This window comes from Erpetoichthys calabaricus, chromosome 8 (genome assembly GCF_900747795.2).
Source record: "Erpetoichthys calabaricus chromosome 8, fErpCal1.3, whole genome shotgun sequence".
Taxonomy (NCBI): Eukaryota; Metazoa; Chordata; class Cladistia; order Polypteriformes; family Polypteridae; genus Erpetoichthys; species Erpetoichthys calabaricus.
The window spans coordinates 86,356,821-86,378,966 of NC_041401.2; the positions used below are offsets into that span (position 1 = coordinate 86,356,821).

A 22,146-nucleotide genomic window follows, 5' to 3' on the forward strand; every position below is an offset into this window, starting at 1 on the left:
GCTTGCAACAGACGGTCAAAATCATCCCAGTAAATAAGGTTACAGCCTCGCCATGAGATCAAATTTACACGAGGCGAGTTTGACGCGTCTTTTACTAATATTATAGTATTACTACCAAAACTGATCTCTGCAGGTAGAAACTGTAAGACAGTAAGTACATAAATAAGTATTTGTCACAGCCTAACCTTTGCATTGAAAACTTGGAAGCGCGGGGCGGACGTGTTTATATCCTTGCGTCACCCCATAACCACGCCCCCACGGTCCTACGGTGGCCGGGTTGTCTGCATATCGATTAGTAAACCGGAAGTTGAGTGACGGACCTTTGCATCTACAATGCTGTGACTATTTGTTGAACACGAGTTGAATAATCTGATGTCGTTCTTTCCCCGGGAAAGCGGTTTACTTACTTATTTGAGAGAATATGGGATTACAGGGTTGTTTAAGGGGAGGCTCAATTTATGGCGCATTTGATGTATGGTAAAGTCGAGAACGCATCGATTTACTTTGGACGCGATTAACTTCGCCATGGCTCAAGGAGCTGCGCACCTCACCACCATCGTCGCAGATGTGGACGACAGACCATCAATATTTGAGGTTATTGCCCAAGAGAGCCTCATGGAAACTGTAAGACCAGCTCTGGAACACGCCATTAAGGTACCACATTTAAATATGTTTTTCTATCTTTAACGTGATATGTGTGAAAAACGTGTAGAGGTCCATTATCGATAAATGCATCGCACAGTCTGTATTTTGTCAAATTAGACATCTGGCACAACTCTAAATTATAATCTAATAGTACTGCTCACTTGAACTAGAATAATGTTACAAATCCATGCCAGGCAAATTCAGTATTTTTATACAGTATATTCCACGTTGACAGACCCCCGTGACCCTGTGTTTGGATTCAGCGGTTTGGAAAATGGATGGATGGATGGATATTCCACGTTGATGCAAAAATAAACGAAAACCCTCTATAAATTCTACGTGTTGGCATGTTTTATTTTTTGTTAAATAAATGTTGATCTGTTTATGTGCTGTCACCCCAGGATAGGTGTATCAAATTTTAAAGAGGACTAGTTTATCTTTACTTGAGTACTAGAGGCTAATTTAGTTAGTTTAGATACCTTTTTCTAGTAGCTGGTAGGAGATAATTTTGCCTCCAGAAGCAGCCTGGATTCTTCAAGACTTAGATAATATAAGGTACTGCAACCATTCCTTGGCGAATTTGGTCCATGATGACTCAATATTTTGCAGATGTCTTGACCAAATATTCTTAATGTAAATAATAATAATAATACATTTTATTTATATAGCGCCTTTCCCATGCTCAAGGCACTTACAGAATATAATAAAGAACGGCAGCGTATATAGCATTGTACAAACCAGATAAATAAATAAAGAAGATTAAGACAGTGAATTCTGAAAAAAATAAAAAAAGAAACAGACAACATAATTGATGGTCTCGCACACACACACAGGTTACATTAGCATCTTGACAGAGAAGTAAACTGAGAAAAGGGTAATAAAGTCAAATAGAGCTAAAAGCCTTCCTTAACAGATGAGTTTTGAGTTGTTTTTTAAAAGAATTCATGGAGTCAGCTGACCTGATTAATTTTGGTAGGTCATTCCAGAGTCTGTGCGCTATACAGCTGAAGGCCCTGTCACCCATGGAGTGTAGATTAGTGAGGGGTACAACAAGATTGCCAGAATCAGAGGACCTTAGTGGGCGGACAGGCACATAGTGATGGAGAAGGTCACTGATGTAGTTTGGCACAAGGTCGTTTAAGGCTTTGTAAGTTATTAGTAGGATTTTATATTCGATTCTGTAAGACACAGTGTGACTTGTTATTCCACCTCATTTTACATTTACATTATTTTATGGGGCTGACACCTTTATCCAAGGCGACTTGCTGCAGTTGGTTACATGTTTTTATGGTTTTCAAATTGGAGCACAGGCAGGTCGCGTGACTTGCTCAGGTCACACAGTGTCAGGTTTGAAGTCCAAAGCCGTAACCATGTCTTAACAGTACTTTAATGGATTGTGGTTTTTGGGCTGTGCAAATCATTATAGTAATGTGAAGTCATTGTCATCTTCATGGAATCCGTCTCAGATGAGGCATACTTTGTGATGTGGTGCATTATCTTGCTGGATGTGGCCACTTGAAAAATGGCAACATGGCAATAAACTGATGTACGTGGTTAGCAACATTAGCTGGTATGTTATGGCATTTAGATGCCTAGGAAAGAAAGCATTTCCACACTTCCACAACCACCACTAGCACATGCTGTGGGCACAATGCAGGATGGATCCAAGAGGTCACAAAATTTTGAGCTTACCGTGAGTGTTTCACTACAGAATTTGGGCTTTGTTAGATGCCGGTCTTCAGTTGAAGTATTAGTGATTGTGCACCCACTGTCGTATCCCCATGATGCCCAGAAGTCATTCAACTCATTTTGTGATATCAATTCCTTTATCCTTTACTTGTCCTTACAGTCACTAGTCCAATTATGCAGATTAATAATTGTTTTATTATGACTGTTAATTGTGTGATATTGATTGTGTTTGTTCATACATAATTAATTTTCACTTTATCCAGTGCTCAGATGCTCTCTCTTCTCTGCATAGCCAACTGATATGCACTTGTGTTGTTGTAGGTCCTGGTGGATGCCAACCCAGCCCGCTATTGTTTCTTATGGAAATGGTTTGATGAGATCTATACTGTGTTAAACCTTTTACTTCAGCATCACTTTCTTTCCCAAGCAAGTGCTTCCTTTGCAGAAAACTTTTATGGCCTGAAACGCATGTCCTTAAGACGACCTTTGGTTTCCCAACCACCTGCCAGCCAGGGCCTCCCCAAAAAACAGCACTTGTATTCCCTTCTTCTCCTAGTACTATTTCCCTACATACGGACAAAACTGGAAAAGTTTGCATCTAGGCTACGGGAAGAAGATGACTATGCTATTCAGCTCTCTGCCTCACCTAAGAAGAAGTTTTACAAGGCTTTTCTTGCAGCGTACCCCTTTGTCAGCATGTCTTGGGAGGGCTGGATATTCTCCCAGCAGTTGCTGTATGTATTTGGTAGGACTAAACATCATTCACCTCTTCTTAAGTTGGCTGGAGTGCGCCTTGCATACCTGACAGCAGCTGATATCCATGCACTTGAAAGTATTCCTCCAAGTCCTGGATCAGGTTTGCATCAAAGGTGAATAATTTAAACAAGATAAGTAAAACTACTCAAATATTTGAGAATGTGTTAATGAAATCTTCAAGTTTAATAAAGTTGTATCTTACTCAAACTCAATCCACACATACACAGACACATCTATACAGAGTTACAGAGGACTAATTTAGGATAATCCTCTTAACCTAAAATATATTTAGCATTTTTGAAATTCGTGAGAAAAAAACAGAAACCACATAAAGATATAAATGCCCATCTGAAGTGTATTGGCTAAGACTCTAGTGCAGGGGTCTCCAACTCCGGTCCTGGAGAGCTACTGTGGCTGCAGGTTTTCATTCTAACCCTTTTCTTAATCAATGACCAGATTTTGCTGCTAATTAACTCTGTGCCTTAATTTTAATTGATGCACATCTTAAGACTCAGGCCCCTTAATAATTTCTTTTTTACTTAATTAACAACCAAACAATATTAAGACACAAAATGAACCAACACATAAACAACAACCTGTGTCCATCACACAATAACTGAAAATAAAGAAAGGTGAAGGCCTCAGTAATGCTGATCTGCTCAGGTCCACAACATTTTGACAGCACTCTTAAAAAAAGAAAACCAACAGTTTTGGAAATGTCTGCCATGGCAGAATGAGCGCCATGGAATTAAATAACGGGTTTAATTAGCAATGAGAATTGGCTTCAAATTAAGAAACTGAATGAAGTGAAGTTGGTTGGAGTTTGAGGCCCCAACTTGGTTGCTCATCTGTTGGCTCACTTCACATCAAATTTATGTTTAGGTGCCGTTTAAGGAAAAAAGAATCAATTCAGCGGTCAGAGTCTCAAGAAAAGTCAATTAAAACAAAGGGAAATAGTTAATTAGCAGCAAAAACTGGTCACTAATTAAGAAAAGAGTTAGAATGAAAACTTGCAGGACTGGAGTTGGAGACCCCTGCTCTAGAGTGCTGTAAACCAACATCCCTGTCAATTGTGCCATTGTTCAGCTTGTTAAATCAAGTTCTACCTTATAATGAAAACACTAGACACAGCTAGGACCTGTTTGTCTTTTTGTACAGCAACAAGGACAGGGCAAACGCAATGAAGACATTTGGATCTTTATCCCGTATGCAGTCAAGCATTCACAAATGTGTCTGTAGGCTTACTGATGTTGAAATTATCATCAATATCATTCATTTCTAAGTGATATAATAATGGCACCCATGGACTTTTTTTTTCATATCAAAAGCTGCTAATTCCTCATCAGTTAAGTCATTTATTATTTTTGTGTTATCTTCAGCCAGAAGTGATTTTATAGTGATATGCTGTCCTTACAGGCTTTTTTTCACTATCAAGCTATACCCCTGCCATTTGGCCTCCTAAGGTAATCTTCAGCATAGTCGCTGACTGCACATTACTTTAAACATGCATGGGAAGCAAAAGAGAACACAATAAAAGTATGGCCTGTAACATGAAGAAATACACAGCCGCATGGAGGAAAAGAATTTCACACTACAGGTGTAAAGACATAGTTCCATGAGCAGACCACCAACTTCTACAAGGTAATCACACTGCGGTGGGCTGGTGCTCTGCCCGGAGTTTGTTTCCTGCCTTGCGCCCTGTGTTGGCTTGGATTGGCTCCAGCAGACCCCCGTGACCCTGTAGTTAGGATATAGCGGGTTGGATAATGGATGGATGGATGGAAGGAAGATAATCACAGATGGCACTGTGGTGCAGCATGCAGCGCTTACCTACAACAGAGCTAAGATAGTTTTGGAAAATTGAGCAGTTGTTAGCATAATTAAAACTTGGCTCAGCCAGATAGTGAAAGATGTCTTTGTGTCCTTCACTCGGCAAGAGGCAGGTCGTCCATGCGCCAGAACAGAAGAAACATGGATGCATGCAGCCTGTTTAAGAAGAAAAAGTAAAAAAGAAACAAACGGCATGCCTGTCAGGTGCCAGTGAAGCACATTGCAGCAGCCTTGGCGGAATGACCCGGGGGGCTGTGTTTCATGGGAGACGCTTGTTTGGGGACTGAAGGTCCGAGTGTGTCTAGTACAAGAATACAAACAAGGCCTCAAATAGTTACATTTTCACCACCATCATTACAAATTCAATAGCTTTACGGAAAAGCTGTTAAAGCTTATTTAAATATTGTATTATTTATTTCTCCTCATGTCTATGTTTGCATGTTTATTTTTAAAATATTTTTCTATAAAATGTTCAATCTTGAAAATTTTGGATGAATTAAAAGTTTATTTTTTTAGTGGATAGCTTAAGAAAATTAAAGCATTTACAGCAAGTCTGTAATTGACAACAGTGAGATTATGCGATTTAAAGCTTTTATGTAAACTTGTGTTATTTATTCTTGAAATAAAAAGTAAAGCTTTGCAAGAATAAAACTTTTTTTTTCTCATAATACATTTTGATGAAATGCATGGACTTCAGAGTGACTTTCACAATGAAACTATAATAGTTGCCATAATTAGGTATTTTAAGTGACAGCTAAAAATTGCTCTTACATTTATAGGAAACTTGTAGACTGGAGTTTTATCTGCTAAACCAGCTTTTCTTGATTCTTGGGAGATTATTTTAGGAGAAATCCTATTTATGCTGGTGTTTAAGCACAGTAATGCTATGAGACAGCTGCATGTGACTTTTATTTTTGACAATTGACATCTAAAGTCAGAAAACATTTTCTTAAATAAAATCATTTTTCTATTTTCAGCTGTTCAGAGAAATTGAAGCTTTTTCTGAACCGGACCATTGGAAAAGTTGCCTCATCTCTTTCGACGGGCCTCTCGGTTGGAGTCTTCTTCATGCAGTTTCTCAGCTGGTGGTACTCTTCTGAAAACCAGGACACAATTAAATCATTAACTTCTCTCCCAACCCCTCCTCCTCCTGTACATTTGGACCAACAAAATAGTCCCTTAGATGTACACAGGCAGATGCCCCTTTGCCCTCTTTGTCATAAGTTTTGCTCAAACGATACCGCTTTGGCGACCTCTGGTTATGTGTTCTGCTACCGCTGTGTTTATACATATGTGAAACTTCATCAGAGGTGTCCACTGACTGGATATCCCACTGAACTCCAGCACCTTATTAAGCTTTACTGCCCAGAGAGTGCATCAGAATACTGATAGTTTTACCGTGATTATATCTGACAACCTTCAATCCACCAAATTCATTTGGAAGCCGCCTTTTCCATTACAGGTTAGATAGTATGTAACTTGTTATATAATACATTTTGATATAGGTATCAATTCATAATCCCTCGTCCTAATTGATTATTGGGATTTTTGATGGATTATTTTTCTACATCCCCATTACAGAATTCCGTAAGTACAATTAAGTTAATATTGTCTTTGTTGACGCCCTTTGTATGGATGATCTAATAAAACCTTCATTTCAACCATTAGTGATTGTCTAATGTATTCTGAAATAAGTCATACTGGGAAATGCTGTAGTGTCTAAAACTGGAATATCTAACAAAATGTCTGTGTTTAATTGCAATTTATGTAATCATGTTCTTACATATTACAAGTTAACATGATAATCTACTTAATTTGATATAAAATCCAAATTGATAATTATTTTTGGTAATTTGCCCATTAATATTTTATGTTAAACCTACATTGTTAGTATAACCTTACAAGTAGATTTCTGTTGTGTTGTAATCATTATTTCATAAAGAGGTTGGCCTCAGTGAAAACCTGCTGCCACTGTGCCCCCTGACCGAGCATAGTAACTTGGATTTATTCTGCAATTTTGTGTTATGCAAACCTCAGAAAAATAACATAGTAGCAGGTAATATTGCTCTTTCAGTATACCTAAACTTCCTTTCATTTCCAGGATGGGGTCACCTCAGTGTGCAGTTTTCATATTCTTTCTTTGTTCTCATGGGTTACCTCCAAGGATCTCGGTGACCTCTCACTGTCCAGCTCTTCAGAGACACGAAGTTGGGTGGGCAGGTGTATTTACATTTCCTCGGGGTGTGTGGTGTGTCATCCAGGGATGTTTTCAGATACTTGCAGGCTTCAGCAGCATAGTTTTTGAATTTAAAGTTATGTTAAAGTTCTGTTTTCGTATTCATGCTATATTTTTTCTCAGATTGTAAATTAACTCAGACTGTAATTAAAAAATAATTTTTTTGCTTTGTCTCCCAACCCAGCTATGAATTTTGCCCACAAAAAATTAACACAGTGGACCTAAAACTTAGAGATATGTACACTTTGATGTAAAAGCATCTTCTAGAAAGTGCATCCATATCACAGTATTCATTTTTGTCAGACTTTATCATTTTAAAAGAAGTCCAGCTTCCCTGTTTACTTCATCTTTTCTTTCCAGACAAGACAAGAGTTCACCCCCCAGGAGTGTAGTTAATGGTAGTCATGAATGCTGCCAGCGCAATTTAGTTTAGTGGTGAGTAAAACACATTTAGTACAGGGACAATGAACCATTGTTCTAACTATTTAGACAACAACCTCTCATACAATTCAAAATGTCCAGCCCTGTTGCTGAACGTTACCCTACCATGAGCCTTCATCAACTGATAATGAGGAGCACCAGATTGAAGATGAGAGGAAATGGAGAGAGTCAGCAATAGATACAGATAGAGGAAAGTTTACAGTCTGGCTACAGTAAGGCTATGGACATCTTTTGATTGGTGAAAGACAAGGGGGAAAGCATTCGCCAGAGAATACCACAATTCCCAGCTTCGCCATTGGTAACCTGTTCTCTTCACTGATGAGAGCAGGTTCACACTGATGCCAATTGTGCAGCAAGGTTGATGGGCTGTGAGCACAGGTCCTACTAGAGGATGTTGGACCTTCATGCCACCTTGATGGAGTCTGTTTCTGATGGTTTGGATAGAAACATGCACACGAATAGCCAGCTGGAGGTCATTTTGTAAAGCTATCAGTGCTCCTCCTTTTCCGCATCACACAAAGAAGCAGATACCAGACCTGCTGCTGGGTTGATGTTCTTTCACATAATGATGTTCCAGCTGTCCTCGTGTAATGGCCCTTCCCCTGGTATATCTTCCATGCTCTTGAGACTGCTGGGAGACGCAGCAAACCTTGTGAGGGCAAGTATAGATGTGCCATCTTGGAGGAGCTGGACTACCTGTGCAGCCTGAATCAGCTGCAGGTACCGCTTTATGCTACCATTAGTGACAAGGACACTAGCAAGACACAAAACTAGAAAAGAATTAGCCAGGAAGGATGAAGAAAGAGCACTTGTCTGTGGCCACCATTGCCTTTTTGGGGGCTGTCTTGCTGTTGTCTCTTTCATTTGCACCAAAGCAGGTGAAGTTGATTCACAGTCACTTGCGTATCCTAACTGGACAGATTGATATCCCTGAAGCTTAACTGACTTGGTGTTAGACTGTGATGATTAAGTGTTCTGTTATTTTTTTTTTTGAGCAGTTTCAAATAACAAAGGATGTTCCCTATGAAAACAATCGAGTGAGAATAAATGTAAACAATCATTACCCAAATTTATATTCAGCTATTTGCATTCATTTTTCATTTAAATGAATGGTTTGAAGGTTCATGGATCTAATAAGAATGCCTCACCCCGTGGTCCCCCCCCATCTTGAACCTTTCTGGCCTTGTAATGTGTAACACGTATGTTCCAGGATCTCATGGAGTGCAAACCCCAGTGTACATGCAAGACATTTTGTTGTCAATCACCCACCCTGTCATGCATATTTTCAGGGTAATACGCCAGCCGCCACAATACAACTTGACATCTGTTAGCACCAGTGTGTTGATACTGTAATATCGAGCCCACACTCGGGGCAAATAAATTTAACGTGTGTGCCGTCACACATCAACAACTCCATGAAAACCAGCGATCTGCATGAATTCACCTTCACCTTTAACATTATCTCACGTGGACTGTATAAATCTGTGTGGTACCTCACACTTTATAAGAGAATGCAAAGTTTGGTGTAATATTTGAGAACCGGTTGATTGTGATATGTTCAAAACATCACCACTGCAAAGCTACATCCTCCCTTTGGCCAAAAAACATACCAACACTTTCATTTTGGCTGACAGAGCTCAGCTTCTCTGTGTAGATTGAGCGATCATGTTACAAATAAGATTTCCACCGCCATTTTGAAACCAGAAGCCAACCAATGCTGCCTCCCACCCTGCCGGACCAGACTCAGATAGCTGTCAAGGTTCCCTATTGAACAACTGAATGACAAATGAAAGTTCCTTTGGCTTCTCTCTGGCCTGGATATGTATGTAATAAATTATTATAATTTATATTTTGAGGGTGGAACCTACATTTTAAAGCCAGTTAAATACATAGATCTCTTTGCATCACACTGCTCTCACCATGGTTACTAAAGGGATGTGTATGGGTCCAGGCTGTTCGGCCTCAGTAAAGAACACAAGCACCCCATGGTGGAGACACACTGTCCTCATCGTTTGCCCCTCTTGTGCTCCACTGGACAACCCATCCCAATGCAGTAAAGGGCTTCCAAATAAATTGTGTTTTCTTGCACATTAATGCATGCTTAGACCTTCATTATCAGATAGACAGATGGATAACTTTATTAATCCCCAAGGGGAAATTCACATATAAGAAGAGTTACAGGAGTTCTGTCATTAAACAAGAACAAAATCTGACATTAAAGCAAAAGCCTTATTAAAATGATAAAATCCTTTCAATCCGAATATAATATATTGACATTTCCCAGCCAGGCATGACAATGGAATCTAAGCGAAGTCTCAAGCAAAGCCACTGACCATGAGAGGACAATCGGCTTGGAGCTGCTGGTGTTGTATGCTGTTTGGTTCAGATGTCCAAAATGTCCGAGCTCTAAACGGCTCTCCGCACCCTTACACTGCTCTGTAGCTTTCCACATCTTTATCTCAGAGCTGTTATTAAGTCTTTTAAGGGTGCATTTGCTTTCAAATTGTAAGAGAAGCCTGCCATCAAGCAAGCCATATTTACTGCACAACAATTCTGGTTTGAGATCTCAGTGCAATTGCTAGCTCTGTTCTTTAATTCATTTTGTATAATCTACTGTTGATAGCCACACCACAAATCGATGTCAATAGTAATCCAGTTAAAAAATAAAAGCATTTCTTCAGTCTTTCATTTCTTCTAATGGTGTTGCTAGGATTCCATGTTCGAGATGATCTCGTGAGACTTTACGGCCTTAAATGTTTCAGCTATCAGCTGGCAAGGATTCATTTGTTATCAACAGTGGGGTGCTGCGACTTTACATAGGACATCTGTGCTTATCACTTTATCTCCACCCCCCCACCCAACATTGTTCCCAGACATGGCAAGTTTCTTCTTATTGCTACTATGTCCATGCTCTCTACTTTTCTTATGTTTCCTATTAACTTCTAAATTGTGATCAAATGCTTCTTCAAGTTCAGCCAAATAAACCTCCTGCTCTGCTGTGCCCCTCACTGTCAGCGGCTGAGCAACTTATTTTTAGTTTGGTCATATTGTATTTTGGTTCTTTCTATACTAGAACAATCTGGACGACAGCAGACCATTCAGCCCTCAAAGCTCACCCATCCTATCCAATTAATTCTTCTCAAATGACATCAAGTTGAGCTTTGGAGGTCCCTTTATTATCGTCTAAGATGTTTATTGGGTTCATATGCTCTCACCCTTGAAGATTAATGCACACACACACACATAGCTGGGCAAAGTCTCGAGTGTGGTGCCAATGCTGTTCACGCCACGATATTCTGCATATCTACAGATTGACTATCAGCAGCTATAACAAACCCGTGGGTGTCATCGCAACACACACCAAAGCGCGGCTCTTTTGGCTAAATGCCACTTACTAACCAAATGTCTTGGTAGAGTTCTATATTACTCGACTTTCTCCTTTTGTCTTCTTTATTGTGTAGACTTTATCAAAATGCCTCAAATCCCATAGACTTACCATGCTTTTTAAGGTATTGTACTTTATAACTTCTCCCAACCTTCCCTTCTACATCTATAACCTCAGGCTATTACATAGAATAAAAGACAAGGAGGAGTTGATAATATTCATAAAATAATAACTATAAGCAAAGTACATGTGAATATTAGAAAGCCCATACAACCTGATCAATGCTAGATGTGTAGTTTCACATGGCACACAGTCTTGTAGTTACTCAAATGTCTGTAGTTAAGCCATCATTTCTAGTCCGCTTTCTTCAGGACAAGACACATGCCTGTCTCAATATGGTGGCCAAGTTGTGCCTTCTGCTTGTGTTCTTCTCTTCATGGCCATAGTGTGTGTGTGTGTGTGTGTGTGAGAGAGAGAGAGAGATTAGAGCTAGCAACCAAAGCAAGCAAATTTATAGATTCTCTGTCCAAATCCTTACACCAACAGGGTGTCTGCTACAGAATGGCGTCTGATCCAAAACCAATCCCGAACAGCCATACTTCAGACCAGTGGGTGCACACGCTGCCTTTTCACACCTGCCCCCAAGACCCTTTGTTGTGCTGAATGAAGCTTGCCAGCTCAGTAGTTTATAGCCACCCCGTGGGGATTTTCTCATATGAATGTACTACACAGAAACCCTTGAGAAACCAGTCTGAGGCACCCCAGGCCTGCCATAAAATTTTCATCCTGAGTCAGTCCTAAAGACTGAAAGGGGGGTTTGGTTAGACATGAAAGTATTGCTTTTCTCAATGAAATAAAATATTTCTCTTGAATCACTAATATTACATTGGCTTTGTCTGACTTACAAATAGACATAGGAAATATTTATCAACTTATATGCAAAATTTGACACCACAACACCAAAATATGTCTTGCGTATACCGCAGTTATTTCTAATTATCGATGAGTGACCTCAATAGCCTTAATAAACCCTGTGAATGAGACAGTAGTCACCTAATTCACACTTGATACCCGTTGATTACCTCAATCACTCTAGATAAATAACGTATAGGAAAATATAAAAAGCAATGCGGTGTTTATTAACATACTGTAAAACAATGCCAAACAGAAGAAAATATAATAGAAAATAAAATAGACAGCAAAGTTTGGATCTGAACAATCTTAGAAAAGACTGAAAAAGTTAGAAGTGTCAAGAGGTTAACATCCTGGGGGGCTTTTGGTTTAGCGAATAGCGTTGTTCATAATTATGTTTTCTGTCGTTCAAATCAGATGTTCTCATGTCTCTTGATCTCTGATGTTGTACCTTCTTTTTTTTTTGGTCCATCAGATGAGCTATACGTTAGGTTTTGGGACACTGCAGACAGTTTGATTGGCTCTCTTGTCCTAATGATGAAGGACTCTGATCAAAGTGTTTGATCTTTATGATCTTTTAAGTAACTCCTCACTCCTTCCTTTCGCTAGCTGTAAACTGATTTGATAATATCTTGTCTTACAGCATCCGTCTGTTTGCAGGTTTTAATTTAATAGAAACAGGCTCTGTGGTATGTACGTGCCTTCTTTTCTCTCCACCATTAACGTGTAAACCAATAAACACAGACTAGTACATCATAGGGAAAATGTACAAAAACAGACGTGTGCAATACCTGTAATCAAAGCTCTCTAAATTCAGTTCATCCTGGCTTGTTTGAGCAGAATAATTTAAATCTAAACAGTCTGCAGATTTTCCACACCAGAACTGCCCCTAAAGTCCTACTGTCTACCACGCTACTTGGTTGCTTATTATCTCTATGGTTCTCTATTTGAAGAAAAATGTTTGTGTGACATTTACCGTTAACAAGGTGTCCCCATGTTCTCGATGAATAAAATAGCAGTCTCGATCCACTGTACTAATTTCCTTCATAATTTTCATCATTTCAATCATGTCTCCTCTTAATCTTCTTTTGCTTAAACTGTATAGGCTCAGCTCTTTAAATCTTTCTTCATAATTTGACCCCTGTAGCCGTGGAATCAGCCTTGTCGCTCTTCTCTGGACCTTTTCTAGTGCTGCTCTGTCATTTTGTAGCCCAGAGACCAAAACTGCACACAGTACTCCAGATGAGGCCTCACCAGTGCCTTATACAGCTTGAGCATAACCTCCTTGGATTTGCTGACATTCTGATAGCCTTCTTAAGGGTTGGTTTATACTTCATGCTTAGAACGCATATGCCCATGCATCATGGCTGCCACGCGTTCCCAGCATTCATTTGATGTGTCCTCTGAGCACATCCTCAGAAATTAACGCGCCATGTGTGTGAGTTGTAGTATCAGCAAAAAGTCGCGGGGCGCAGTGTGATCAAGTCTGAATGCGACGTCTTTTTACTATCTACATGTGACAGAATGCCGTGATCCTACGGGATTGATGTGCGTGCTTCGATGTTTGATGAATGGTTCAATGTGGTGAAGCAAAATCCCAACAGACAAATATATTTGTGCTGCTTATATATTTAAGCGTCGCATTTTCCACATCTTAAAGGTCTCACATCAAATCTCCTGTGCCGTCTTTTGTTTTTTTTTGCACTTTCACAACAGCATCAGAATTTATGGCAGCATATTTGACCCACAGGGAAAAAAATAGAGACACACTAAAAAAGGCTTATTTTATGATTAAAGTGGAAATTTCCTCTAATCCCGTAGTTTATTTTATCATTAAAGTAGACAGTCGTAAAAGTCTTCTTAAAATTGACCAAGTTGTTAATCGCTATGTGCTTCTGGGGCTTCATCCTGAACTGACAGCAGCAGCAAGCAGCAATCGCCACACAGAACACATTAAATTTATGATATTCCAGCCCTCTGCACATTTAGAATCCTTAGAGTTATACTTGACATCACTTTCATGATGAAATGTGTATTACATTTTACAGATAAACCATTAACTTCATTTAAATAATGAATACTGTTAATAGTTACACATGTGGGGGCAGCACGGTGGCGGAGTGGTAGCGCTTGCTGCCTTGCAGGGAGTCACATCCCTGGTGTTCGCATGTTTTTGTGGTGGGATTCCACAGTGTGCTCCGGTTTCCTTCCAAAGACATGAAGGTTTGGGGATTTGGGGATACTAAAATGACGGTAGTGTATATGTGTGCTTGATTCACCTTGCAATGAGCTGATGCCCCATCCAGGGATCATTTCTGCCTCATGCCTGATGCTAGCTGGAATGGGTGCGTCCCTGGATTGATGGATGGAATTTTTAAACATCCATCCATTTCAGAGATATCATGGCAAGGTGTCCTCGAAATTTAATGGATGTTTCAGGCAATTCACAACACAGCGAAGGCGACCATTTTCTCATAGTGATGATATCTCGGACTGCCACCTGGTGGAATCTTCCAGATGTACGTAGAGTATGTGCACAAGTATAAATAGCACAACGCTTGCATAGCAGTAGCGTTTGCAGGAGGCGTCTCATGAAGTATAAACCCGGCCTTAATGGCTTCATATATGTACTTTATTTGTGACAGATGTAAATGGGATATAAATCGGGTTGATTCTTCTCGACTGCCATGTGTTATTTTAATCTATTATAAAAAAAAATCCTGTAGAGAAACAGTACGGTTATGATACGTGATCTTCACGTTAAGATCACGGAAGACACTTAATAGACCCACGAGAATAGAGAGACTGGCCACAGAGCGTCTTGCGGGGACCTTAAACATGAGACTTTGTGCCAAGAGATTGACCCAGGACTGTCTCACGATGACGTAGAACACGAGATTCTTGCAAGACACGCCCTACTTACAACCAAATAAGAGCAAGGGACGGGCAACACACTCACTCATGTTTTTTGGCTTTGAGCACACACAGATCCAGGGCTCTCAGCGCATATAAAGCATATAAGGAAAATATGTTATAAATGAAACGTAGACGATAAAGTGAAAAAGAAAAAAGCGCGGAGAAAAGAGACTCAAAAGTGTTGGAGAGACAAAAAATAAAAATAATAATCTAGGTGCAAATTCAGAAAATAAGGAAAGTAATTATTAGCCTGGAACAAGTGGAATTGAAAAAAAAAAAAAAAAACATGTCCAATCCAGACGTTGGCGCTATGCACATGCAGAGCAGGTTAGAGATTATGAAAGCAGTGGAATTCGAAAGGCTCAAAAAAAAAAAAAATGTATGCGCAATACACACATGGAGAAAGTTAAAGAATATGAAAGTAGGAAAATTAGAAAGTATAAAAAAAAAGAAAGTAAAGATCGCAGGAGCGCAAACAAATGGAAATTATTACTTGAAAAAGGGAAAATAATCACCATGGACCAGGTGCCATTAAAAAAAAAAGCAGGACAAAGCGAGGTCAAAAATAAAAGACAGAGTAGACAATAAAGTAAAACGTCATAAAAAGGTTAAAAAACAAAGGGGCCAAACACATGCAGAGCAGGTTAGAGATAATGAAAACTGGAATTCAAAAGACTCAAAAAAAAATGTAGGCGCGAAACACATGCAGAGCAAGATACAGAATATGAAAGCAGAAAAAAATGACAGTGTCAAAACAAAGACAGTAAACATCGCATTAGCACAAAGAAAGAGAAATTATTACTAGGAGAAATAACGAAAAGACGAATAGAGATTGAATATATGGACACAGGTGATATGTTAGAAGTATGTAAATATTGTAAGGCTTTGAAGTTTAAGTCAAGAGAATTTCAAAAATGTGTTTTACCTCACATGCATTTTATTGGTTACTTTGCAAAAAAAATTATTAACTGCTGATGATGTAGATCGCTTTGTCTGTGCTGAAATTCCAAACAGAGAAATTGATCCTGAATTATGGTACAAAGTCATTAAACACGTGTCTCACTGACCTCATTTAAAAGATTCAGCATATTGGGACTCGAAAGATTCCAAATATTGTTTTTACAGAAGTTCTGAAATAAAAGTGAAACTAATGAAATAGCAACAATTCAAAGAAAAAAAAAAATCTTAAAAGTGTCTATCCGGAAAACCAAACATGGGGGTTGGCGAGCGAAGCCCCCTAGTTTATCTAAAAAACGTGAGGTGCCTCCAGTAGATGTGTGCCATGGAGTATTCCAGCTCTCTCAGCATGTATTGAGAATACGTAAATGACTAGCTGATGACATTTTCAATTCAAACAATCAAAAACTAGTATCCCTTATCTGTTTTCATATTGCATTTCTTGTAGACGTTACTACACAGAAGCCATCGCTCTCACTGTGTGGATGCCATGCCATGGGATCCCCGGAAAGGCACTGCTCTGTGCAGACAGCAGAGGACCTTCTTTGACACCATGAGACAACATTATCAGAAAGTAGCTTGGCGGTGAGTCTCTGTGATAGAAAGACGGATTTGTTGTTGATTTGGCTCTTACTGACTGGCCATGTTAATCAGTTCTGCATGTGAGACATTGTCTAAATAACAGGGGAGGCATGGGGTTTAAATGATTAAGTGGGTTTGATGGATGGAGGAATTTTCGAATGTCAATGTCCCACCCACTACCTGAAGCGAGTCGCTTGTCTTGTAACTATGAGGAAAGCCACTGTCTTCATTCTTTAACAGAAGATCAGTTTTCTCCTTGGTTGTTTCATAGTTCACCATAGTAAGGGGAAAAGCCCTTAAGTGGCCGGAAAATAATTTTTAGCATAAAAGTCTGAGTTAGCTCAAAGCCATCTGGTTGCTTCCAGGAGCCACTTGAACCTGTAACCATCGCTAGGCATGAACCAAGATGAGCTGGGCAAATGAGGACACACACTCACTTTCAGCAATGGGGTGGCGCAGTAGTGCCAAATGTTTTAATTAAAATCCAAACAAAAGTGCACACAGTGCAGTGATCTTCCTTCAAGAAACAATCCAATAAAAACAGTGAATAGTCTTCTGAGTTAAAACTAAATAAATAATCCAAGAATAAAACAAAGCTATTGGATACCTAATGTTCCTTATCTATTCCGTGCCGAGCCCAGTGCCACACCCTTTTAGTCTCTCTGGCTCATCCACAGATCACTCAGCCGGCTAAGACTTCGTGTCATCAAACCCGTCTTTGTCGCCTCCATCAGCGTCTGCCAGATCGCTCGGGGTCAGTTGTTCACCTGTCTTCCTTCTTGCCCCCTCGAATCCCTAGGGAGGACTCTACTGCTATTGCAATTGTTCCACTGTAACTTCAGCGGGGATGATCTGCCCCTAGACACTTATCCATTGCCCTTAGGTGGCGCCAATGATCCCACTGCCTTTCGCTCGTGCTTTCACTACATGGCTTGTCCTCTCCTGGCACCTCAATCCTCTGTTGTCTCTCCTTTTTCTGCCATGCAGGCTCCCTTTATCCTGTCTGATTGGGCGCAGTTCTGATCCTCCGCCCACTCGGAGGTGTGAATGAGGCACCTGACTGATCTGCTCGCATTTGCGCGCCAGTGCATAATCAACCAAGCACCCCAATCAAGCCCAGAGTGAGCACCGACATGCACACACCCACACCTGATCAAAGCCCAGATGCTTTGGGACTCGATTATTTATTTAAAATCACACTTTGGCATGGACCTCTTTATCATAGTGGGAGAGGTTGAAATCCCAACAGGCAAAGAACATGTGAAAACAGCACACTAAATCACGCTGTATGAATGAATGAATGCAGTATTAATGTACGATGGTATTAGCCATTGCAAACGCACAGGATGCACCGAACAAAACCCAGCATAAGATGGTGGACTCACTGCTTCTTGGACTTGGGTTTGAGATTGCACAGTACCCTCACTTGATTCCGATAATCTTGTTATTGTGTATTGTCTTCATGTCTGTCTGGACTTCAGGCAGGAGCGTTAGTTTAATTCCAACCTTTCCAAAAACGTGCGCAGCCCGATAAATGGAACTTCTGCATTGGCACAGTACGAGTGACTGGCAACCTGCCCAGGGTCGGTTTCTGCAGGAAAGGACTCTGCACCCCATAATACAGTAATCCCTCGCTATATCGCGCTTCGCCTTTCGCGGCTTCACTCTATCGCGGATTTTATATGTAAGCATATTTAAATATATATCGTGGATTTTTTGCTGGTTCGCGGATTTCTGCGGACAATGGGTCTTTTAATTTCTTGTACATGCTTCCTCAGTTGGTTTGCCCAGTTGATTTCATACAAGGGACGCTATTGGCAGATGGCTGAGAAGCTACCCAACTTACTTTTCTCTCTCTCTCTCTCTTGCGCTGACTTTCTCTGATCCTGACGTAGGGGGATTGAGCAGGGGGGCTGTTCGCACACCTAGACGATACGGACGCTCGTCTAAAAATGCTGAAAGATTATCTTCACGTTGCTACCTTCTGTGCAGCTGCTTCCTGAAGCGACATGCTGCACGGTGCTTCGCATACTTAAAAGCTCGAAGGGCACGTATTGATTTTTGATGTTTGTTTTTCTCTCTCTCTCTCTTTCTCTGCTCCTGACGGAGGGGGTGTGAGCTGCCGCCTTCAACAGCTTTGTGCCGCAGTGCTTCGCATACTTAAAAGCCAAACAGCCCTATTGATTTGTTTGGTTTCCTCTCTATCTTTCTGACAGTCTCTGCTCCTGACGCGCACTCCTTTGAAGAGGAAGATATGTTTGCATTCTTTTAATTGTGAGACGGAAATGTCATCTCTGTCTTGTCATGGAGCACAGTTTAAAGTTTTGAAAAAGAGACAAATGTTTGTTTGCAGTGTTTGAATAACGTTCCTGTCTCTCTACAACCTCCTGTGTTTCTGCGCAAATCTGTGACCAAAGCATGACAATATAAAAATAACCATATAAACATATGGTTTCTACTTCGCGGATTTTCTTATTTCGCGGGTGGCTCTGGAACGCAACCCCCGCGATGAGGAGGGATTACTGTACTCGAAACAAGTTCAGAATCGATTTTTCGACCAATACCAGGAATAAGAACCATACTGATGACCTGATTGTGTAGATGTTTTTAGAATTACAAATGTGCCTTACCTGCACATTAATTACGTCACAAGGAAGCGGTACATTCTTCTGTAATTACCTACACAGAACACAGGAAGTCACCTTTTTACAGTCGTTTCATTTCTTCATGCTTCTTTAATATTTAGCTAAATGATGCCATTTGTACAAGTGGCACCTTGCCAATTGGTGTTTGAATTTCATTTGTGCCAACTGTGAGTACAAAGTGTGCCAAAACAGCACTGCACAAAATGGAATCAATCTAAACAAGCATTTACAAATGGTGAGACAAGCGACGATACTTCAGCTAGTCTGGTCTTGTCATCTGCAGCAGGACATTTGACTGAAGCCACAATGTCGTCACAGCCTTCATGAAGCATGGCTTTCCTAATGCAGGGCAGGGTTTAGAAGAAAAAAATAAATTATGTAGGTGCAAAAAGAACAGGTTGCTTGCTAGTGAATGAAAAAGAACAAAATATGAGGGGCGTAAACAGCATATCAGCAAGTTCTGCAGGAGCAGTGCTTTGATCAACTTCATTTTGTTGTCTCATACGCTAAATATTACCATTTGAAAGTTGAATATCATCAAAATAAATACATATTTAATACAATCCTTTGAATATTCTGAATCTGTTCTGCACACTAAGGGCCTTGTTTCAACCCTTGGATCGCATCTTGGCTGTTTGTTTGACAATCACGTAAAAACGATTTTCACAAAATTTTGCATGCAAGTTGCCGTTGGTTTTACTTGAAATATGTGCATTTCAGAAATGTAATCAAAGACAGGGAATGTAATGTGGTTCAGAAAACCAAAAATTTTTTCCAGTGATCTTAATGATTTTTTTGGCATGTTTATCAAACAACTTAAAATTCTGGCTACAAGGCGTTTCAAAAATTTCATTGGAAAGGGTGGCTGTAATAGGGATAATGGGATGTGTGCATCACTCCAAAAAAGGCTGAAAAAGTTCATGAAATTTTACATGCATACCATGGGGTGGTTTCGATGATCAGCTGTCCTTCAGAGGCCATATTAGATAGATAGATTAATACAGTCTCTCAGTCTTTGAGATTCACTCTACACAGTGTCTGCAAGATCAGACCGTAGTTGACAGAGCGTAATATCGTGGGTTTCTGTAGGACTTCCCGAGTCCATTAAAAGGTTGGTCTACTCTCGCACTTTAAGATCATCATCCATAGGGATCCTGTAGACAAAGCCTCAGGTGAAAGTCTAATTGTCAGTTACCCGGCAATATTCTATTTAGAATTCCCTTCGCATTCAAACATAGACATCCTTAAATAGACAATGGAACCTTAATATGTCTCACAATCTATACATATTAAATTCTTTTCGCGTTTGAAACGGAAATTACATATGAGCGTTTGAGATGGAAATTACGTATGACCACAGAGGAACAGGAAAAACATTCTTAATAAACCTGATTCTTGCAGAGAGAGCGAATGGTGACACAGCTCTGGCTGTAGCGTCATGGGGAATCGCTTCTACATTATTAGATGCGAGGCCGTACAGCACATTCGGCATTGCAATTACCATTAAACCTTGCTCATGACGAAAATCCAATTTGCAACATACGCAAGGGCTCTGGAAAGGCAACCGTCTTGCAACATTCAAAGATAAGAGTTTGGGATGAGTGCACCATGGCACATAAAAGAGCTTATGATGCCTTGAACTGAACAATGCAAGATCTCCGAGATCCTACCAAAATAATGGGAGGTACTGTCGTTTTACTCACAGGAGATTTTCGTCAAACATTACCAGTTATTCCATGAGGGACACCAGCAGAAGAACTCAACGCACAGTCTCCCATAGTCAGTTATATGTCGCGTGTTCTCGGGTAGGCACACCAAAAAATGTATACATTTATGCACGTAATGGGCAAACAAAAAATGTAGTATACCTGTTAAGCACTGCAGTAGTACTCAATGTATCTTTACTTCTTAAATGTTAATGTTTTACTCTTTAATAATTTATACGCTTCTTATATGTTGTTCAAATTCTTGTATCAAAATACCAGTAACGGCGTACTTCACGATAACGTGGAGTGAATACACTTGACATGAGCATTCATGTTATTTATCTTCTTTCTCTGTATGTTTATCATTTGTTTGCTCAGAGGTTGATGCGCTTGCTGCTTCCTGAGCAGCTCTTCTTTACTCCACCCTAGCGGCCCGCTGCTTCTCTTTCGTCGGCATCTTTTTGCGTTAAAACTGATTAAGTTAGTTTTTGTGTTACAATTACTTAGTACGTTTTCTTTAACCTTTCACTTAATCTGGCACTTAAGTCTTCAATCTGCCTCAAGAATGATTAGCGAAGGTGGTAGGGAATGAGAACAGCGCCCGTACGCATGCGCTGCATGGCCGCCCTGCTGCACGCTGCCGAGAGTTGATTCTACAATTAAATAAAATAAAGATAAAAAGAGTAATAAAATCATCACCCTGAAAAGCGGATAGTAGACGTCACGTACTATATGTGTACCAAATTTCAAGTCAATGGGTGAAACTGTTTGCAAGCTACAGGGGATTTAAAATCCTGGACAGACAAATGAACAGCCACAGTAGCGTATTATAGAAGAAGATTTTACTGTTTAATAATTTATATTTATATGCAATGTGCTTCTTATTTATTACTTCATATTCTCATATGATAATGATGTTAATAATGTTGTTTATGTTGATTTCTATGTTATTGTAAGTGCTCTTTATTTGTTGAAAAATAAAATTGGCAATTAAACTTATTTTATAAATACTACATTTTATATTTTTCCCATGCACTCAGTGAGCGAAGCCACTGGGTAATCAGCTAGTATTCTATAGAATTCTCAACTTAAGAACTTAGTATCACCAGCACTGACGGATATACAGGTGTCATTGTGACACAATTAAAAACTCTTTTGGTTATGCCACTTAGCAACCAAACAATATGCCTGCCTTTTACTGCAGTTATCTTTTCTTTTGAGGAGCGACCTCTTAGCCTTGATAAACCCTATGTGTCTACTCTTAATTTTCAATTTATTATTTCAATCACTCTAGATATAAAGACAAAGCATAAAAATTTCAAAGCAACATGGTGTTTATTAAATAATAACAATACAAGTAGAAGAAAGTATAAAAGAAAATGTAGATAGCAAAGTCTGGATATATATATATTATATATAGATATAGGGCGGCACGGTGGCACAGTG

General features: G+C 39.8%; 1 protein-coding gene across 2 annotated transcripts; it reads left to right on the forward strand.

The window, feature by feature from the left end:
• The first annotated feature begins 285 nt into the window (after window positions 1–285).
• On the forward strand, window positions 286–16,346 carry pex12 (peroxisomal biogenesis factor 12). 2 transcript variants are annotated; one of them, XR_007935633.1, is made up of 4 exons: window positions 286–654; window positions 2,656–3,203; window positions 5,898–6,382; window positions 16,216–16,346. XR_007935633.1 is itself a non-coding variant. In XM_028807039.2 (3 exons), the coding sequence occupies exons 1-3, from the start codon at window positions 475–477 to the stop codon at window positions 6,307–6,309; spliced, it is 1,140 nt and encodes a 379-aa protein (XP_028662872.1). In that variant the 5' UTR covers window positions 286–474; the 3' UTR covers window positions 6,310–6,587. The 2 variants fall into 2 exon arrangements, 1 of the variants encoding a protein (XP_028662872.1); XM_028807039.2 differs by lacking the exon at window positions 16,216–16,346 and having other exon boundaries at window positions 5,898–6,587.
• Window positions 16,347–22,146: the final 5,800 nt, after the last annotated feature.

What these genes read in the sequence shown, in the direction of transcription:
- pex12 (XM_028807039.2), top strand. Translation starts at nt 475, where the DNA reads ATGGTAAAGTCGAGAACGCATCGATTTACTTTGGACGCGATTAACTTC. An exon ending in CTCTGGAACACGCCATTAAG is followed by an intron (nt 655 to 2,655) that starts GTACCACATTTA and finishes GTGTTGTTGTAG; the next exon opens with GTCCTGGTGGATGCCAACCC. An exon ending in GGATCAGGTTTGCATCAAAG is followed by an intron (nt 3,204 to 5,897) that starts GTGAATAATTTA and finishes TTCTATTTTCAG; the next exon opens with CTGTTCAGAGAAATTGAAGC.